This window comes from Macrobrachium nipponense, chromosome 43, assembly GCF_015104395.2.
Source record: "Macrobrachium nipponense isolate FS-2020 chromosome 43, ASM1510439v2, whole genome shotgun sequence".
Lineage (NCBI taxonomy): Eukaryota > Metazoa > Arthropoda > Malacostraca > Decapoda > Palaemonidae > Macrobrachium > Macrobrachium nipponense.
Window position 1 is genome coordinate 38,592,904 of NC_061104.1, and position 20,315 is coordinate 38,613,218.

General features: G+C 37.5%; 2 protein-coding genes across 2 annotated transcripts in view; both read left to right on the forward strand.

Moving 5' to 3' along the window:
- The window catches only part of LOC135213666 (chitinase-3-like protein 1), an 11,858-nt gene extending 8,916 nt beyond the window's left edge, over positions 1–2,942 (forward strand). The window contains 3 exon segments of the mRNA XM_064247726.1: positions 5–184; positions 1,686–1,808; positions 2,653–2,942. Coding sequence (XP_064103796.1) covers positions 5–184; positions 1,686–1,808; positions 2,653–2,787 — 438 coding nt within the window. The 3' untranslated portion in view covers positions 2,788–2,942.
- Positions 2,943–6,161: 3,219 nt separating this feature from the next.
- LOC135213667 (solute carrier family 23 member 2-like) overlaps positions 6,162–20,315 on the forward strand; it is a 92,914-nt gene continuing 78,760 nt past the window's right edge. The window contains exon 1 of the mRNA XM_064247728.1: positions 6,162–6,332. Coding sequence (XP_064103798.1) covers positions 6,177–6,332 — 156 coding nt within the window. The 5' untranslated portion in view covers positions 6,162–6,176. The remainder of the gene's footprint in view (positions 6,333–20,315) is intronic.

The following is a 20,315-nucleotide window of genomic DNA, read 5'->3' on the forward strand; positions in this document are numbered from 1 at the left end:
CTAGGCTAAGTACATCCGAGACAAAGGTCTCGCAGGCGTCATGATCTGGAGCATCGAGACGGACGACTTCAAGGGCAAATGCCACGGCCGCACTTTCCACCTGACGAAGACCCTCTACGAGACCTTCCTCGGGGGCGATATCCCCCAGCCCCCAACGATGGCGCCCAAACCCCAGACAACCCTGGTGAGTAAACGTGAGACTAAGAATCACTTTCCCTCTTATTCTCGATGTCTGGTGTCGTTCTTTCAGGTTCTTCCGACCTCCCGATAGCCTTTCTCCAAGTTCTGCAGTAGGAGGCCATTGCATTGGTTCCTGCGTCAGAAAATAGAAATTGGAATATGAGATGTAGACGGAAGGCCTAGAGCTCGGACTTTCAGTTCCTCGTTGGACGAGTCGGTTACGTGCTCGACCACCGATCTCAAGGTCTCGATTCCCCGCTCTGTCAACGCGAAATCGGAGGAATTTGATTTTTGGTGATAGAAATTTATTTCTCGATGTGGTTCGCATCCCACAATAAGCTGCAGGTCCCCTTCCTAAGTAACCAATTGGTTCCTAGCCACGGAAAAATACCCAATCCTTCAGGCCAGCCCTAGGAGAGCTCTTAATTAGCTCAGTGGTCTGGTAAAACTAAGACAGTACTCTATGAAGTCATTCAGCGCTGAGGGGAAAATTGGGAATAAAGGAGGTTTGAAAGGTGTAACGAGAGGGAAACCTTTTGCAGTTGCACTATGAAACAACTGTTAGGAGAAGGTTGAGAGAAGAAAGATGGAAGAAAGAATATGAGTGGCGTAACAGCAACAAGAATGTTTGTTTGTATGGTGATTTTACGTTGCATGGAACCAGTGGTTATTCAGCAACGGGACCAACGGCTTTACGTGACTTCCGAACCACGTCGAGAGTGAACTTCTATCACCAGAAATACACATCTCTAACTCTTCAGTGGAATGCCCGAGAATCGAACTCGCGGCCACCGAAGTGGCGGGCCAAGGCCATACCGATCACGCCACTGAGGCGCTAGCAACAGGAATGAAAGGGGTTGCAGCTGTGGGCCACGGGAAGAAACGCTGTAAAGAACCTCAAATAATACCAACACTGATGGCACTAACCCCTTAAGGAACCCACCCTACTGTGGTGAGCTCTGACCTAAATCAAGGACAATAAACATTTATGATTCTCATAAACGAACTTACGAAATCCCGGCGATTTGGTGATAATGAGAAATCTGATGACCTCGAGAGATAGCATGTCAGGGCCCTATATTGGTTTTTATCAGTTTAGCCTATTTCTCTTTCCTTATTACTTTGTTATCTCTCTCATTTATCGTTTCTCTTTTTCTGTGTCGAAGGACGAGGATGCTTGTCTTTATTTCATTGTCTTTTTTTATTGTTTTCTAGTCGTCTATTGTATATTCCTCATTGTCTGAGATGATGTTATGCTTTCGTCGTGGCTTTCCTTTTGTGTTATTATTATTATATTACCTTTGTATTGTTATTATCATTATTATGTCTGTATTATTATTATTAACTTTGTACTATTATTGTTACATTTGCAAAATTGTTATTATTAGTACTACCTTTATATATTATAAGCTATCGTTCATGCCCTCGGCTCACCGCCCAAACCTATCTTCATTCCCTAAATTGCTACTCTCATTAACTAACATATTTCCCCGTCTCTCCAACAGTCCCCTGACATATCTGTGGGCCCTCAGACTACCTACAAACCCCCACCACCAGAGGGCATTTGCCAACACCCAGGGAATAATCCGGATCCAGAAGACTGCACTCGCTACTTCCAGTGCGCGGAGGTAAGTGGAGTAGTTTTATGAATGACAGCCAGCGTGCCCAGAATGAATGAAGGGAATGGTTTCGTGAATGAAATCGTGTGCAGAAGTGAGTAATGGGAGTGGTTTTATGAATGAAATCGTACACAGAAGTGAATAAAGGTAATGGTTTTATGAATGAAGGAACGCAGAAGTGAGTAACGGGAGTGGTTTTATGAATGAAATCGTGCGCAGAAGTGAGCAATGGGGGCGGTTTTATGAATGAATTCAGTAAACTGAAGAGTAGTAGTAAGTGGGTTAGTAATTGTATGCGGGTGAATAGAATGGGATTTATGAATGAAATGCCGTTACGAGGTGATAGTATAGTAAGACATCCTTGGGCGTGGGAGAGTTTTTCCATGGAAATATGGAGGGATGTCTATTTGATTCTTAGCTTGGCTGTTTTGTTGAGAACACACATATAGATGAATAAATATGTATATATATATATATATATATATATATATATATATATATATATATATATATATACACTGAGCAGAAGCAAGTGTACTATTTTGCATCATGTGTAGGCTATCTAGTCTTCACAAGGAGATTTATAGACATGTTCACACACATACATACATATATATTATAAATACGCATATATATGTATATGTAGATACATATATACATACACATACATAAATGCAAACACACACACACATATATATATGTGTGTGTGCATGCGTGTGAGTGAGCATGTCTATCAAAGTTGCTATAGCCAACACAAGACACACAACAGCGCACATCTATTCACTGTTGCTCAGTTATCAACTACTTTCCTTTGTCGCATTTCTCTTATTGTGTCCCTCTCCCATCGCCCCAGGGATCCGACGGCAAATACATGCAGGCGGAGGAGAAGTGTCCTGCAGGACTCCTCTTCAATCCTGTGGCTCTCATCTGCGATTGGGACTACTCTGTCTGCGCCTTGGACGGGAATGTCTGTCCTCACAACTGCTAGGTCCCTTCTCTCTCTGTCTGCCAAGTCGTGCTGTCGTCTTTTGATGAGGATAAGACGTCGTTTTTAAGAGTTGTAGTGTAATGATAATGATGGTCATAGTATACTGATAATAATGATCACATGAGTGCAAACATGATATAAATAAACATATATATATATATATATATATATATATCATATATATATAGATATATATTATATATATAATATAATAATATAACAATACCATGTCATCTGGCTACAAACAATTTTCAGTGTATCTTCATGTATTTAACCGAATAAAATCTGAACACAAAATTAATTGACCTATAGATTATGTGATTTCACGTCGACTTGTAAAACAAGAGATGGTACATTCGTCAGAACACAAGAGGACTTTTAATGTAACCTGACATTCGCAGCTATGAGTATCATTCCCTCCGGTACCCTTCTGCTGCGCGTGACCCTTGCGGCCTCGTGGTTAGAGGGTCTTCAAATGCCTTCGCTCAAGCCTCAAACGTTTGAGGAACCAGCTCAAACCAGCTATAACAGTCTATAGCAGATTTCACGTCTAAAACTGACGTCATTCTTATGCACATTCAAGTCTTTTTTTGTGTATGTAAGTAATGTATGCACGTACACTCGGCAAGGAAAGTCAGGATACAGTTTTTGTTTTAAATCTTCGGACATATATTGCTCAATAATGCCACACCTGGCAACTCTAGAAAGGGGGCCGAGCTTCAAAATCATAGCATTTGTTGCTTTCTATATTTCCATTAACTTTACACCATAAAGATTCTGTAAAGTCCTATAATCATTTACACTTGAATGTAGAAACAGGCTCTATATTATTCTTTAATGTTGGTTTGGTAACCTCCGTTCAGGGTAGAATATCGATCATCCTTTTTTAAAACCTACTGTGAAACCTTACTTATAAGTAATGTTTGACACTAAACTGACGTAAAATTCATGCGTAATTGGAGACGGATCGTAGTCAATGAGAGAATTTATTAATATTAGGCCAGTACTTGTGGAAATCGTGAGGAACTACAGTAAAGAATGAAATATTATGACGAGAGAGAGAGAGCGCGCGCAAGCATAGGCCTACCGATAGAATACTTAGTTCATTATATTTACCTTGAGAGATTAAGTGATAGTATTTTTTCAAATGTTTCAAAAGTGGAGAGAGAGAGAGAGAGAGAGAGAGAGAGAGAATGTGGTGATGGGAAAAGAAACTTGGGAGAGAGAGAGAGAGCGCGCAAGCATAGGCTTCTCTATAGAGATACTTAATTCATTATATTTACTTTGAGAGATTGAGTGATAATATTTTTTCAAATATATTTTAAAAGTGGGGAGAGAGAGAGCAGAATGTGCTTACGTGAAAGCAGAGGCCTATTTATAACTATTTAATTTTATTATATTTTCTTTGAGAGATTGAGTGCTAATATATATTTCTAAAGTATGTTTTAGAAGTGTGAAGAGAGAGAGAGAGAGAGAGAGAGAGAGAGAGAGAGAGAGAGAGAGAGAGAATTATAGTACTGGTGACGGGAAAGGCAGAAGAAAGAGCGGTGAGTCGATACACAGATACCTGGGAAACAGGGTGATGTAGCTGCCAAGATCGTGCTGCACTATGCTAGATAAAATTTGAAGGATCATAGTATTGAAGTTAATTTTCTATGAAATTCATACCCTAATCATGACTTTATTCGACAGTTGCCGTAACATTCAGATTGTAAAAAGACGTGGAAAATTTCAAACAGGCTGCGGTCATTCTTGCTCTCTTGATATAGTCTGTACTTTTGAAAATCATTCACGAAAAAAGCTGTGTTTAGTGAAAATATCTATTACCACAAATAACTCAATATGTATTGCACAGACAATTAAAGTTTTATATCGTGCAAAAAATGCTGATGTATTGGGAGATCTTTCAGCCTTGCGGCAAAGTAATGCAGTCGTGTAGGCTAACTACTAATTGCTTTGTAATGGGAGCATAGCCAGAAAATCTTTGAGCTGACATGCTACTTTAACCTTAATAAAAATTTATTTTTAAAGACATTAGCTTTGTAAACAGCAACTAGCATTCGATCCATATCAACGTCAAAGTAATCAAAGTGTAAAATCCGTACGTAAGCCAGTATCCAATGACTTGCGCTTTCCCGCTTAAAGCTTTTGGGCTCTTACCTTAGCCGTCGCAACATTGACTGCCATTGGAATACAAACATAAATTTGTAGAAGCTAAAATAATTACATTCACCACTTACGATGATGCAATAATATTCCCGTTCATGAAGGAAAAAGAGTAAATATTGTCGTCGTGATACATAGTACTACAATCAGAAATTCACATTCTGTCTACCAGATCTCTATGAAGGAATCCATTTGAGAAATTTCTATTACTTCGGACATATATCGTGTTTTTAAGTATCTGAACGATTTTGTTTTGCAGTTTAAACTTAGGTGATATAATTTGCAATGTATTTAAATTCATATTCTAGAGTAAATTTTGCGAGATTATGTCTTTTCAGTGAAAACAAATGGGAAATTCGATGAACGAAAGCTAATGAAAAATGTATCCTGACTTTCCTTGCCGAGTGTACACACATTACATATATAAATCATATATGAATATATATAGGTGTGTATGTGTGTGCGCGCGCGCATGTGTGTGTAAAGACATATCACAGCATTTTGCTTTCAACGAATATCTAAGAATTCTTTGTATAAGGCATAAATATTGTCTTAGTAAGATTCTCTTAAGCGTCGTCAGTTTTAAATATAAGCTCGACACCAATTACCTAATACTTCAAATTTCCCAGGTGACAAACCCATATACACCAGGATATCATTATCAACACGATACAGCAAATAAACTTATCGGATCTGGCGATTTCTTCGTAGTTAAATTGTGCGCGCGGGAAAACAGGTTACGTCCCAATTTCAAAAAGTGATTTAACGATAATCAGCGAATCCTTGGATGCGCCGAACGTAGCTGCTTCAGATGTTGTAGGTCCGATCCGTAGTAGTCAGTACTAGTACTTAAACGGTGTTTATTTTATTCAACTGATTATGGTGCTGATTTGGCATCCTTCCCCTCCCCCGCCCTGCTTTTCAAGTTCTGGGTCATGGCCTACGCCCCAAATTTCATCCCTTCATTCCTACAGTCGTGTACTCTGGTGCTTCCAAATGTGGTGTTATAATAAGCTTGTTGGAGTGCTTAAAAACTGTAGGTACTGTATTTGAAACGTTCTTCGGAGTTCAGAGAAAGCCCTGCTGATTTCGATGTGATAAACATCGATGATGACACAGCAACCAGTTTGGGTCTGCTGCAAGTTGAAGAGTTTTCCAAGTTTCTGAAACACTTGCCGCTACTACGAGTGCGCAGCCCTGATACCGGTTGAAAAACTTCATTAATGAAGATTGAGAAGCAACACATACTCCATGTAGGAGAAGAGACAGAAAAGTTATTGGAAGGAACAGTAGAGTGGAATTTAGATACGAGTCAAATCCTGAAGGTGAAATTGGGGATCGAAAGACAGAGGGCTAGGACATCCCATAAAAGGAGGAAGGTGAGTTCGGTGCACCCTCGAACGACGTTAGTACCAGTTTATCATATTTTAGTGTTGGGATGGTCCTAAGATGCAAAGACACCTTTTATAGATTTGTTTTGTGTTTTCAAAAGATATTTCGTTAGATCATACGTTGTATTATATTTAAATGAGAAAATAGCCTAGTACGCTAAGTTAATAGTAAATAGCCTACATAGGACTACTGTGCATTTCAGGGCCGTTTCTAATTGATTTTCGTCGATAAAATCTTACCAAAGAATCGCATATGGCTCGTATTTTGGAAATGGGTATTTGAAGCCACAGCCTAACTGGCAAAAATATGCAGTGATGCATAATGTTGATAGTTAAGGCACTTGTCAGAGTAAATCAAAGAAATTTAAAGGGAAACTTAGCTCAATCTAGCAGGCCCGTAGATAGAGGCTAGTAAATGTCACTGGAGGCCCTCCCACTCATTGATACTTTAGTATGACGTACTTGACTAGCCCTTAACCGCCGGAGCGGTAAATAAAAAAATGACTCCCGTAGTGCCGGAGGGGTTTGAGAGTGAGCGCGTAAGCGGAAAAAATATTTTTTTCAAAAATCACAGCGCGCTTATTTTCAAGATTAAGAGTTCATTTTTGGCTCCTTTTTTTTTGTCATTGCTTGGAGTTTAGTATGCAACCATCAGAAATGAAAAAAATTATCATTATCATATATAAATAATGCGATATATGATAGCGCAAAAACGAAATTTCATATATAATTGTATTCAAATCGCGCTGTGCGCAAAACGGTTGAAGGTAACAAGTTACTTTTTTTTCGTTGTAATGTGCACTAAATTGCGATCATTTTGATATATAACACATTGTAAAACGATAGAAAGCAACACAGAGAAAATATTATCACAAAATAATGCATGAATTCGTAACGCGCTTACGTAAACACATATTTTTTCAAAAATTCACCATAAATCTAAATATTGTCCTAGAGACTTCCAATATGTTTCAGAATGAAGAAAAATGATTGAATATTACTATACTGTAAGAATATTAGCTTAAAAATGCAGTTTTCGACCATATCTGACGAGCTAAAGTTGACCGAATGTCGAATTTTTTATATATATATTTTTTTATATGCAATTATTTCGGAAATAAGAAAAGCTACAACTTTCAAATATTTTTCGTTTTATTCTACATGAAATTGCGCACATTTTCATATATAAAACTCTATGAAATGCCTAATATGAAACGGAGCAAATATTCCGAGAATGGGACTTACGCATTTCGGAGATTTGTGGCGGAGAATCCGCGCGCGGAGGGAAGGAAAGTTTTTTTTTAAAATTCACCATAAATTTAAATATTGTGCTAGAGACTTCGAATTTGTTTCACGATGAAGATAAATGACTGAATATTACTAGACTGTAAGAGTTTTATCTTACAATTGCGTTTTTCGACCATTTCGGTAGAGTCAAATTTGACCGAACGTGGTTTTTTTTCTATTTATCGTGATTTATATGCAAATATTTCGAAAATGAGAATAGCTACAACCTTCAACTATTTATTGTTGTATTATACATGAAATTGCGCACATTTTCATATATAAAACGTTATGTAACGGCTAATTTAAAATGGTGCAAACATTACCACAATCGCACGTATGATTTTTTCGGAAGAGTTACCGCGCGGACGTAAAGAAAATGTTATTTTTTCATAAATTCACCATAAATCGAAATATTGTGCTAGAGACTTCCAATTTGTTGCAAAATGAAGGTAAATGCTTGAATATTACTAGAATATAGGCGTTTTATCTTACAATTGCGTTTTTCGACCATTTCGGTAGAGTCAAAATTTACCGAAGGTTGAAAATTTGTCACTTATCATTTTTTATATGAAAATATTTCAAAATTGATAAAAGCTACAACCATGGGTTGTTTTAGTTGTATTGTGCATGAAATTGCGCACATTCATATATAAAACTTTATGTAACGGCTAATTTAAAATGGTGCAAACATTACCACAATCGCATGTATGATTATTTTCGGAAGAGTTACCGCGCTGACGTAAGGAAAAAGTTTTTTCATAATTCACCATAAATCGAAATATTGTGCTAGAGACTTCCAATTAGTTGCAAAATTAAGTTAAATGATTGAATATTACTAAAATATAAGAGTTTGAGCTTAAAATTGCGTTTTTCGACCATTTCGGTAGAGTCAAAGTTGACCGAAGGTTGAAATTTTGGCACTTATCGTTATTTATAGAAAAATATCTTAAAAAACTGATAAAAGCTACAATCATGAGTATCTTTTTGTTGTATTCTATATAAAAATGCGCACATTTTCATATATAATACTCTATGTAACGGCTAATTTAAAATGGTACAAAAATTATGTCAAAGTGACGAAATAATTTCAGAGATGTGTCACAGATACTTTTTAGTGCAGCAAGAAAGAAATTCGCGCTTGCGCGCCTGCCTAACGATTGTAAACAAAACAACACCTTGATCCGTGAACTCCCACCATCCCCCAAGGCGCGTGATTCAAGAGTTTTCGGCTGGTAGGCCTAAAAGTATTTTTCCGCGAATTTTTAAAAAAACTTTTGTATGTCGACGTAAATACGTCCAGTCTGACACCCGAGAGACAAAAAATGTCGACGTAAAATACGTCCAGTCGGCGTTTAAGGGCTAGACACCCAGCCCATATACTTTAGGAATGAAGACTCATTGTTGGTAGTACTGGTAATAGTAGTACTACATGGTACTCTTATATTGTTTCACACACTCAAACACCAAAGTAGAGCGCAATAAAGGAATGTGTATCAAATGAGAATATTAATTGTGTAATACGGTTCCATGGCGCAATTCACGTCTCCTTTAACTTGGAATGTGCACCACTTCTCACTCCCTGCGAAAACCATTGTTACCCTGGAGTTTCAAGGATACGTAAAGTATAGTTCAGTAATCCACGAAATATGCCACACGGCCGAAGGATCTTTGTGGATAAAGACAGGTATTTAGCCAATGAAAAAAATCATTATCTAAAATGCTCTCTTTTTCCTATGCACACGGCCATGTAAAGTATTGATAATGATTTTATTATCATAATGATAATAATAACAGTAATATTTATCACAGTTATCATATTAATGTTATTAATATTATCATTATTGTTATTATACTTCGACCTCCGGGAAGAGGATGATAGAATATGCGCAAATACATATCCCGTATGCATACACATACACAGATATGGTACATGCATGTATTGTGGTATGTGGCTGCATGCATGGAGGTTGACTCAAATTAGGCGTCCATCTTTCAAGATTTATTCTACTCTTCTGGCTGACAAACATACACATGGTACACAGTAGATGATTACAAAAGTATTGATTCTCAGTAACAGAAACTAACATTTCAATACATCACACCCCTCCGCGCCTTAGGAAAGATCTTACAAACACATAAGCAAAAGTATAAAATAATACAATGCAAGTACTTATAAAAATATAGGCAACTCACAACAGGTGTATTCACGGGGCTAACTCTGTCAGTTACTTCACTAGTATTTCCAGAATCTTGCACATTAGCTCCAATATTTTCATTCAGTTGAAAATTGGATTCAGAGTTATGTGAGAAATAAGATCGTTCAAGACCTTCATTAGTAACCTTAAAATTATCATTACCCTGAAAATTAGCATTACAAGTCAAGAATAAGGATCCATCAGGATTGTAATGTACAAGTAAAGTATTAGATTTAAGTAATTCCTTAGCTTTTAAAAATGATTCATTTTCTTTTTCTCTCCAAGACCAATTTGACTTACTCCTTACTAAAGCATACAATGGTGCCATTACATTAGAAATGGAGGGTAAAAATCTATGGTAGCACTTAACCAACCCATTAAAAGTGCTCAATTCTTCCTTATTCATGGGCACAGAAAACTGATCAATAGCCTTAACCTTTTCATCAGAAGCATGTGGGTAGGTACTCCTTCAGCATGTAACTTATGACCTAAATATTGAACTTCTTTATTCATGAATGAACATTTATCCTTCTTTAACTTTAAACCACTAGAACAAAGTTTATGCAAAACTAATTCAAGTGTTTTCAAATGGTCATCTTCAGTATGGGTAAGAAATTTGCCAAAATGAAAAGAGAGATCTCCTGTGTTAATTATTTTATTAGGACAGATTTGAATACCTCAGTGTAATACTTAGACATCTTCTACACTCCATGATAACATAACCATAGGTCTTCCGCGAAACACAAAAGAAATATATAGAGAAAATAGGGAAAATTTTTTACCAGAGGTTTGGGGTAAAATATTTGCACACACTGGGTAAAAAAATTTCATGCAAAATTGTTGCCCCAAAGTGTAAAAATTTATACCCCATCCTATGGGGAAAAATTTTTCCTCACTGGACTTAGACCATTTGTATGAAACGAAAGCATAAATGCGAGAAACGAAAACTTTTTACTAAAACAAATTCCTCAATTATTCAGCAATCATGTATCCGTAACCATATTAATTCATAACCTCTAGTGCTGTGCAGCTACAGTTTTTTCAAGAGGTCGTTTGCCTTTACATCATCAAATCTGTAGGAACCATTCTTTAACAAGTCAGGGGAACATGGCCCCATGAAGATGTAATCAGTGTCTATGATGTGTTTATCCTCCACTGGTGGCCACTGCCATGTTACTTTTCTGGAATGGAGGAGTCAGTCTTGCAGTGTAGGAACACCATTTCAACTTTATTCACTGGCGCTTTGTCATCTTCACTGAAAAATTTTGTTACTTTTCCCCAGTAATGTTGCTTCTTTGGTTCAGTATAAACCACAGCAAAAATATTTATTTATAGACTCATCATCAATTTGCACTGATATTGCTACATCTGTGTCTTCAGTGGATTTTGATCTTTGTAACTCAGCCTCTCCAGTAGTCTCATCTACATGTTCATCGCCAGTCTCTGGCGAGATCCTGTCGAAGCTCACATCCAGAGATGAACCACGAGAGTCTTTTGAACAATAGCCTCCACTTGATATACTTGATGAATCATCATCAGTAGGAGCAGCATTCTTTCTTCCACTTTTCTGAGCTGTGGTCTTATTTCCCTGCTGTTGCTTCTTCTTTAGTTCTCTGTTTCTCTGCTTTTTCTTAGTTTCTTTTTCCTTCTGTGCCTTCTCTCTTTCCTCAATGCTGCTTATGACTTCCTCGTGTGTTAGAACTGTGGCTCCTTTCCAGGTTTCTTGGCCTTATGGGGACGTTGCCGGTCAGATATGATTTGTTCCATGGACTTCTTGGTATGTGCAGCCTTGCCAATTGCCTCTGTAAGTTCTTGAAGACTGTGAGGGTACAGGCAGCATGACTCACTATGCTGACACACTTTTGGAATACTATCAGATGGAACTGTGTAACCAGGCTTTCCAGATGAACAAGGGGAGGGATCTGTTACAGGGGGCAAAGGTGTACTTGTTTTCCCGAGTGTTGTACTATTTTTTGGCTTTGAAGTACCAAGCATGATGGCATTCCCTGTGTCCTCTTCTTGAGTAGGCGGTATAATAGTAATGCCTTCCTCAGTCTCAGGTTTACCAGCAAGGATCCACCGATTGTTTGCTTCCACCTTTGACTTGCTGAGCCTTGATACATCAAATTTGTGTCTATCAACTGGAAAGACTCCAGTAGAAGAGAAGCTTTTGCGTACGGTCTCCTCAGACAAACCTTTGCCTCACACAGAAGTGAGGAGTTCAACAAACTTTTGTCATGAGACTGGTTCTCATGATGTGTGCTCATATGATGTGAGTGCCTGGTCATAATAGTTCTTCAGAGGTGCAAAACACACTTTGTCTAATGGCTGTAGCACATCAGTGCAGTGAGGAGGCAGGAGAACAATACTGATCTGCTCATCTCTTGCCAGCTTCACAGTTTCAAGAGTTGTGTGACTCACATGACCATCAAGAATCAGGAGAATTGGCCTTTTCTCCTTTGTCAATTCAACAAATTTGACGAAGAATTCATGGAATACTTTGGCAGTCATCCACCCAATGTCACTTACACAATAAATTGTTTGATTTGGAGTTGTTCCTGAATCCCCTGCTGCATCAGCCGTTTTCCTTTAAACACAATGCAGGGAGGCAGAGCAGAGACATCAGCACAGATGGTTGCCAGTACAGTTATATTTTGTCTTCCACTGCTGGCAGTCACTCTTATTGTTTCCTGTCCAATAACCCCAAGTGTGTGTCTTTGATGAATGAAGAGGAAACGACGTCTCCTCTAGATTTTAGATGTGGCCAGGTTTGTCCTGTAGCTGTAGGTCCCGTACCTCTTTCTCAATTACATCATAAAAACTGTTAATGATGAAGGACCACTTGTCCTTTCCTTTCTGTCCACCTGCATGGATGTACCCTTTTTCAGTCGTAGCTTATGGCGTTTATGAATCCATGGGCCCATTCAGTTCCTGGGTAATTGTCCTTAAACTGGTTAAGAACACCAGTTACAACTGTCAAACCCAATTCAAATTTTGCAGTACAATAGCTAACCGCCTCGCGAAATCTAGCAGCAGCTCTCTAACTATTAATACATCACAACTGTCAGTGATGCAAAATTTTTCCCCTAATTTTGGGGCAAAAAATTTGCCGACCGGGTAAAAATTTTGCCGTAAATGTTTTTGCCCCAATGTAGAGGAGGAGGAGGTGGGGCTTCCGACTCAATATGAGGACCCACCTACCCTTTACAAGCAAAATTATTACCCCAACTTCCAACACAATGATTCCCCAATGCGAGACCTATCTGCTGTGAGTCACATGTTGCAAAATAATCATATGGAACGATGCTATGCATTGTAAAAGTTTTTACCCCTCTTTCTTTGTCAAAATTCTTCCCCGGTCGACTAAATATCATCCAAATATACAGCAACATAGGGTATAACTTTAAGAACATTTTCTATTACTCTTTGGAAAATACCAACAGCACTATTCAATCCATATTGTAACCTTGTAAAGACAAATAATCCCTTATGGGTATTAATAACCATATACTTCTGGGATTTAACACTTAATTTTAATTGATGATATGCATTATTTGTCAACTTTAGTAAAGGATTTACCTCTTGCTAAAGTAGCAAAAATATCTTCAGGAATAGGTAATGGGTAAGAATCAATACTAAAAACAGGATTTAATGTTTCCTTAAAATCAGCACAAATTCTAACATTTTTACCATCTGACTTGACAATATTAACTGTGGGACTTGCCCATTCTGAAAAATCAACAGGTTTAATTACACCAATGTCTTGCAATCTTTGCCATTCTCTCTCCACCATCTCTCTTAAATTATATGGAACACTTCTAGCATGTTTATACACTGGCATAGCATCAGATTTTACCTTTAAAGATACTTCAAAATCCTTTAAACATCCTAGCCCAGTTTCAAATACACTCTCATATTTCTTCAAAATATTTGACCCATTATCAATGGAATGTACAGTACATTTAAGGTTAAAAATATTTGGCCAATCCATCTTCATTTCATTCAGCCAATTTCTACCCAACAATGAAGCACGATTGCCTTTAATAACCACTATAGGTAACATTTACACTGAGAATAATATTTTACCTTAACCATTGCAACACCAAGAATTTCCAATGGCTGTTTATTATAATCTGTAAGACCAATGTCAATGGCTTGTAACTCTTCTCGAGAATTACAAAGTTTCTTAAATGTATATTCATCAACACAAGTTACAGCAGCACCTGTATCTAATTCAAAATCAATGTCAGCATTATTCAATTTCGTAGTAACAAAATAATTACGACTGGTATGTAACTTCAAATCAGTTTTAGCATCTAATTTCAGCACATCATTTATTTCAAAAATATGATACTCACTTTCATTAACATTATGCCCAGCAGGATTCAACCTGGCATTATTAACAACAGTAAGGTTAAGCCTATGTAAATCTGGTACATCTGGCTTCGAAGGACTTTCATTCACAACATTTACTGTTTGATTTAAGCCTACATCCACTCGATGTTGAGATTTCGGCATTTTACCTTGCCGACATGCAACAGCAATGTGTCCCATTCTATGACACTTTCTACATTCACTATCGCGAAATTTGCACACATTAGCTAAATAGGTAGAACTAGTACACCTATAATATCTCCTATCATTGTTAAATGCTTTATTCACTGGTTTTACATCATCCTTCTTCTGAACAGACCGTCTACTGTAGATTTTGTTTACATGAAGCGTCTTATGTAGTACTGCATTTTGGCTCCCGTTTCCCGATCTTGCATAAAAAGCGGCGTTTGTTTCATTAACTTCAGTAGCTTCCGCAATTTGTAAGGCTTTATCAAAAGTTAAATCTAGTCCTTCTTTGCACTCCAAAAGCTTATTTGCTATACACTTTGAATGAACTCCAGGAATCAACTGGTCGACTAACATCTGATTTAATGAATTACCAAACTCACAATGTCTAGCCTCATGCTTAAGACGTACTGAAAAAGCCTGAAGAGTCTCGCCTTCTCGTCTCATCATTTGCCGAAACTTAGTACGCTCAACACTTGGATTCGTAGTACCACAATAATGCTTTCTTACCAATGCTGTTAAAACATCGTAAGTTTTACTTACAGGGGTAGCAGGCGCAACCAAATCCTTAAGAACTTGATACTGCCTAAGCAGCAAACCAACTATAAGAGTATGAACTTTCTTGGATTCCTCGACATCTTTTACTGCAATGTAGCACTCCAACCGCTCCAAGAAACTTGTAAAATCCTCTTCTCCCTCGTGGAACACCGGCAGACCAATTCCAGACGATATCGTGAAATTACTCACAATAGATACCTCTTGTAGCTATAAAAGACGACCGATTCCCATCAATTCATCTTCGTAACCATCCTCAATCCTCGTCGCCAACAATTATACGTGTAATGTATTGTGGTATGTAGCATGGAAAGACTCAAATTAAGCGTCCATCTTTCAAGATTTATTCTACTCTTCTGGCTTACAAACATACACATGGTACACAGTAGATAATTACAAAAGTATTGTTTCTCAGTAACAGAAACTAACATTTCAATACATCACAGTACATACATAAATGCACATACTTACCTAATACATAAATGTAATTATATATATATTATATATGTGTGGGTGTATGTATCAGGTCAGTAGAATAGGTAAGTTGCTAAAAAGAGTCGTTGCAGCTATACTCTTTTTCTTTTCTTTTTCACCAGTCCATTCGCCTGTGGTGTTTGTGCATGGTAACACTGCGTCCCGGGCTTTAAATAATATTCTATTTCGAATATTAACGGTGTAATTCGCATAAAGTAAATTATTAAAACACTTTTCAGTTGCAAATGTACACCCGGATATCCTTTTATTTCCCTAAAACTTACACATAGCGTAACTATTTAAAGCCAGGGACGCAGTGTTACCATGCGAAAACACCACAGGCGGATGGACCGATGAAAAAAAAAAAGTATAGTTAATTAGTTTGTTCATCAGTCAAGAAAATTCATCCATTGTTTATTCTTGGTTTGTAAAGTTAGAAGCACCTCGATATATATACAAAATATTTCTATATCTCTCTCTTTCATACTCGTCATTCGGGTATCACACCTGTAAAGGTCACCTTTGTCTCCTTCTAAATCGTTTGGTGTTTGAGTACCAATCAACCACTTACCTGTTAATATTCAACATACGACGCATACGATTCTTTTCCTTGTTGCATACTGCAAAAACAAGCAACACGAAAGCAGTCTCGCAGCCACGAGAACAATTTGCTAGGCATGTCATAGCAGTCACATAGTATTACCTTGGCCTTGATCTATGAATACCCAGCGGAACCTTGCCCTGTCGTCGGCGGTGTTTACTACCTTACCAGGGAGATCGGGCCAAAGTGTCGTACCAAACACCTCTAAATGATCGTGTTTTCATTTCAATATGATTATATTTCACCAATTCCAAAAGTATTTTATAACTGAGAGTTAATTATAATGCTATGAATTCCTATAGTCAACGTAAAAATGTACAATTAAATTAGTAGTATTGTGCCATATGTATATTTACCAAATTCCTTTTTTATAATACTGCCATATGTATATATAGTATATGTATATATATATATATATATATATATATATATATATATATATATATATATATATGTATATACCAAGTTCTTATTCATTACCCGTGGTATCACCAATGAAACCATAATACCATAGTCATTCTAAACAATGATTTGCCTAGCCTTCCCTTTAATACTTATTGTACAAAAGGGTCATATATATTTGTGTTTCTGTGATCATTATCATGCTACTGGGAACCCTGCTATGACGTCATAGTTTACATCGCAACTAGCCTCTCTCTGGGTGCTTACTAAATTTAGCTAATTTCCCTTTAAATTGCTTTGATTTCCTTTGATAAGTGCCTTAATTATCAACATTATACATCACTGGATATTTTTGTCAATTAGGCTGTGGTTTCAAATACCTATTGCCAAAATTCGATCCATATCCGATGCTTTGGTAAGATTTTATTAAGAAAATCAATTGGACGCTGCCCTGAAACGCACATGTGTAGTTGAGTCGAATGTGTACACACACACCACACACATATATATTTGTGTGTGTGTGTGTGTCTGTGTGCATTTATATATATACATGAGTAATTATATTCACACGTGAGTGAACAGATAAAATCAAACCGATTACCTATAATTTCACAGCACCTGTGCATCAAAGTTTAGTTCGATAAATTATTTAGCTAAAAAATCCAGGAAGTTCCCAGTTAGTGAGCTATTATAATGTTTTGTATTTTCAAGAAAAATTATATAAAAATGCCACCATGCCGTGGGTTGCCCGAAATTTCCCGCCTCCCGGCCAATACTGCATGGCTTCTCCGATCACCTCCCTCCCCCCCCTCCCCGGCTTAAGACAGCTTCAGAGACGCCAGTATTTTAATGTTTACTCACTCGTGTAATTTACATGCACGAAATTATCAAAATACCTTTTATTCCACTCGCATAGCCAGCTGTCTTTTTATTTACCTACACTAAGATAAAGAAAAAATGTAATCCCCATTATTCGATTGCGTGTAACGCAGTTAGATTGCTTGTTACTAGCTCGTCAATCGTGTCCTTCTGCTGTTACATTACCGGTAGAAATCGGCTTATTTATGCTCTAAATAAGGCGTGTGAGGGTTCTTTGTGTATAAAAAGATTCATCTGTACTACGAAAGGAATATTTTGCATCTGTATTACAGTACTAAGCCCCTACGATATCGGAAACCGCAATTTCAGCCACATGCACCTAGACCTATGTATGCTGGTGAGTGGACAGATAGAGTGAAATAGACTATCGTTACTGACAGTGACTAACAGGAGAAATACCGTTAAGCGGAGCTCACACGATCTTTTCATTGATTTTTTCCCCGCAATATTCTGTGAATCTATTACTATAATTAGCCTCGTGATTTTTATGCAGTATAGCCTAAGACCTAGGTAATGAGTTCAAGAAAAGTCCTACCTCGGGTGTAGCCCCCATTGCGCCTTGGCTCTGTCGGCTTTCCTATGCTCGGTAGAAAAAGCAGCTCTTAAAACCCCATTTAGATGGTTCTTCATTACTAGCGCCACTTTTTGTAGTCATGACTTTTCTTTAGTTCCTTTCTTCAATGACTTCTAAAAGTGTTCGACTCCTTTTTAACATCGTCGAGAGTGACATCCTTTTCATTGAAATGAACACTTCTAATAAGGTTTCTTATACACAACATTTCTGTTATGTTTCCTCGCGTCTTTCTCGCTTCATTTTCATCTTGCATGTCCTGAAGTTCAGACAAATCTTTATACATATCAATTGATATACCGACACAATTGACATTCAAGACTTGAACAGACGATCATCAAGGTAAACTCGGCTTTAGAGAGTATTCGTCTCGGGACGGGGGGGGGGGGGGGTGGAAGGGAAGGGGGGGGGGGGGGGGGGCAGCAGGGTTGCAGAGGTTGGCGGCGGGGGGAGGCCCAATGGTGTCTTTTGCCCGTATTTGTAACTTGAAACAGAGAAGTACACGTCTATCATTCAATCCTTTTGACAGGGAAAGTTTTGAGGAAGGCTATAAACGAAGTGGGACTCTTGGGTACGTGCTCAGATAATCTCTCTCTCTTCTCTCTCTCTCCTACGTCTCCTCTGTCTCGTCTTCTCTCTATACCTATATATATATATATTATATATCTATATATATATTATATATCATATATAATCTGAAAATCAGAACCATTACCAGCACTAAGGCGGTAGACCGACTCACTATAATTTACAGAATAGATGGTTATTGACAGTATGAGGAGTTAGCGGTAGGTACATCTTTTCTGCTCTACCTACGAATTGGTGTCATTGCTGTCGGTGTCTGGTGTCTGTAACATGAAGCGGCAGAAGTCATGGGGGATATGACTTTCATTCAGCCCCTTTGACAGCGTAAATGTCGTGGAACAGATAAGATTCCAATGTAACTGGATTCCTGCGGTAGGTACTCTCTCTCTCTCTCTCTCTCTTTCTTTCTCTCTCTCTCTCTCTCTCTCTCTCTCTCTGCTTGAATTGAATTGCAATGAAATGTTTTTTTTTTTTTGTATCTCATAGGAGGAAGTAACTTGAGGTCACCCAACGCTGTAAATTTCATAGACCAATAGTCTAAGTTTGTATTAGTAATCTCCTCGCCGATCAATGACTGACGCGCCGGGCAGTATCATACAGTACATTTATTACTAACTCGATAAGTTAAACATTCAACATAAGGTACTTCCGTCAGTTTTGTTTTGTTTTTCACAAATTTTATTTTTCTAACGTTTTTATTTTGACGATATTTCTTAGTTCCTATGAAGCGTCTTTTGCATATTGGTAAGTTATTTCACCGTTTTCCTACTCTGTAAATTTCATAGACCAATAGTCTTAAGTTGGTGATTGGTGATCTATGATTAACGCGCTGTTTAGTACCATATGAACAGACAGCTCTATAACTAGATATTCAATATATGGTACACCCTCTAAAATTTTTACTTTCGAAAAAAAAACTTGACGACTTATTTCCTTGCGATCAGCGGCGATGTTTTTCCATAAACATGCGTCACAAACCCGTAGACTTTACTCCTTTTTGTAAGTACGCACCTACGTATCGATTAATGACCAACTTTGTAGAAAACTGAGAGCAAAACTCTGAGGTCTCACTATTTGATAGACAAAGCAGAAAACCTTTATATCATTTTAGGAAGCATACAAGTTCAAACTAGCTGTACGAGCAGCGACGTGCAACGTAGAATTACGTAGATTTATATGTATGTATATATGTGTGTGGGTGTGTATATATATATATATATATATATATATATATATATATATATATATATATATATATACATTTATAATATATATTTGACTGGTAAAAAATGTTCTGTTACAACAGAATTCCATCTAATAAAAGGAGCCCATAAAAACACCAAAATATAGAGAGAAAAGTACAATATTTCAGAGACTGCTGTCTCCCTCTTCAGGTAGATGAATGAGAAAAGTTTACAGAAAAAAGTGGTATTTATAACAAAGAGGTCCATCCACAGGGAAGCCAATTTAGGTCACCCCCGCTGATAATCTTCCTTTAATCTTCTTAAGCGTTGGTTGAATGAAAATCTTGTTGATCGTATCTGAATCCCATGCTCCTTTTGAGATGTTCATTCCCACAGAATTTTTTCGGAAAGTAAGATTAATTGGCCAAGACAAAAAAAAGGTATTGAACTATTAGAGAAATTTAAAGTAATTAATCCTAAATTACCCTACTTTTGTGGCCTTCCCAAAACTCACAAAGACAATCTTCCGTTCAGACCCGTCGTTTCATGTGCCGGAGCTTTCAATTACAAAATTTCCAAATGCTTAGCTGGCCTCCTTTCCCCTTTTTTAGGCACTTTTTCTCCCAGTAACATTAAACATTCGGAAGATTTTTGTCACAATTCAGAAGAACACATATA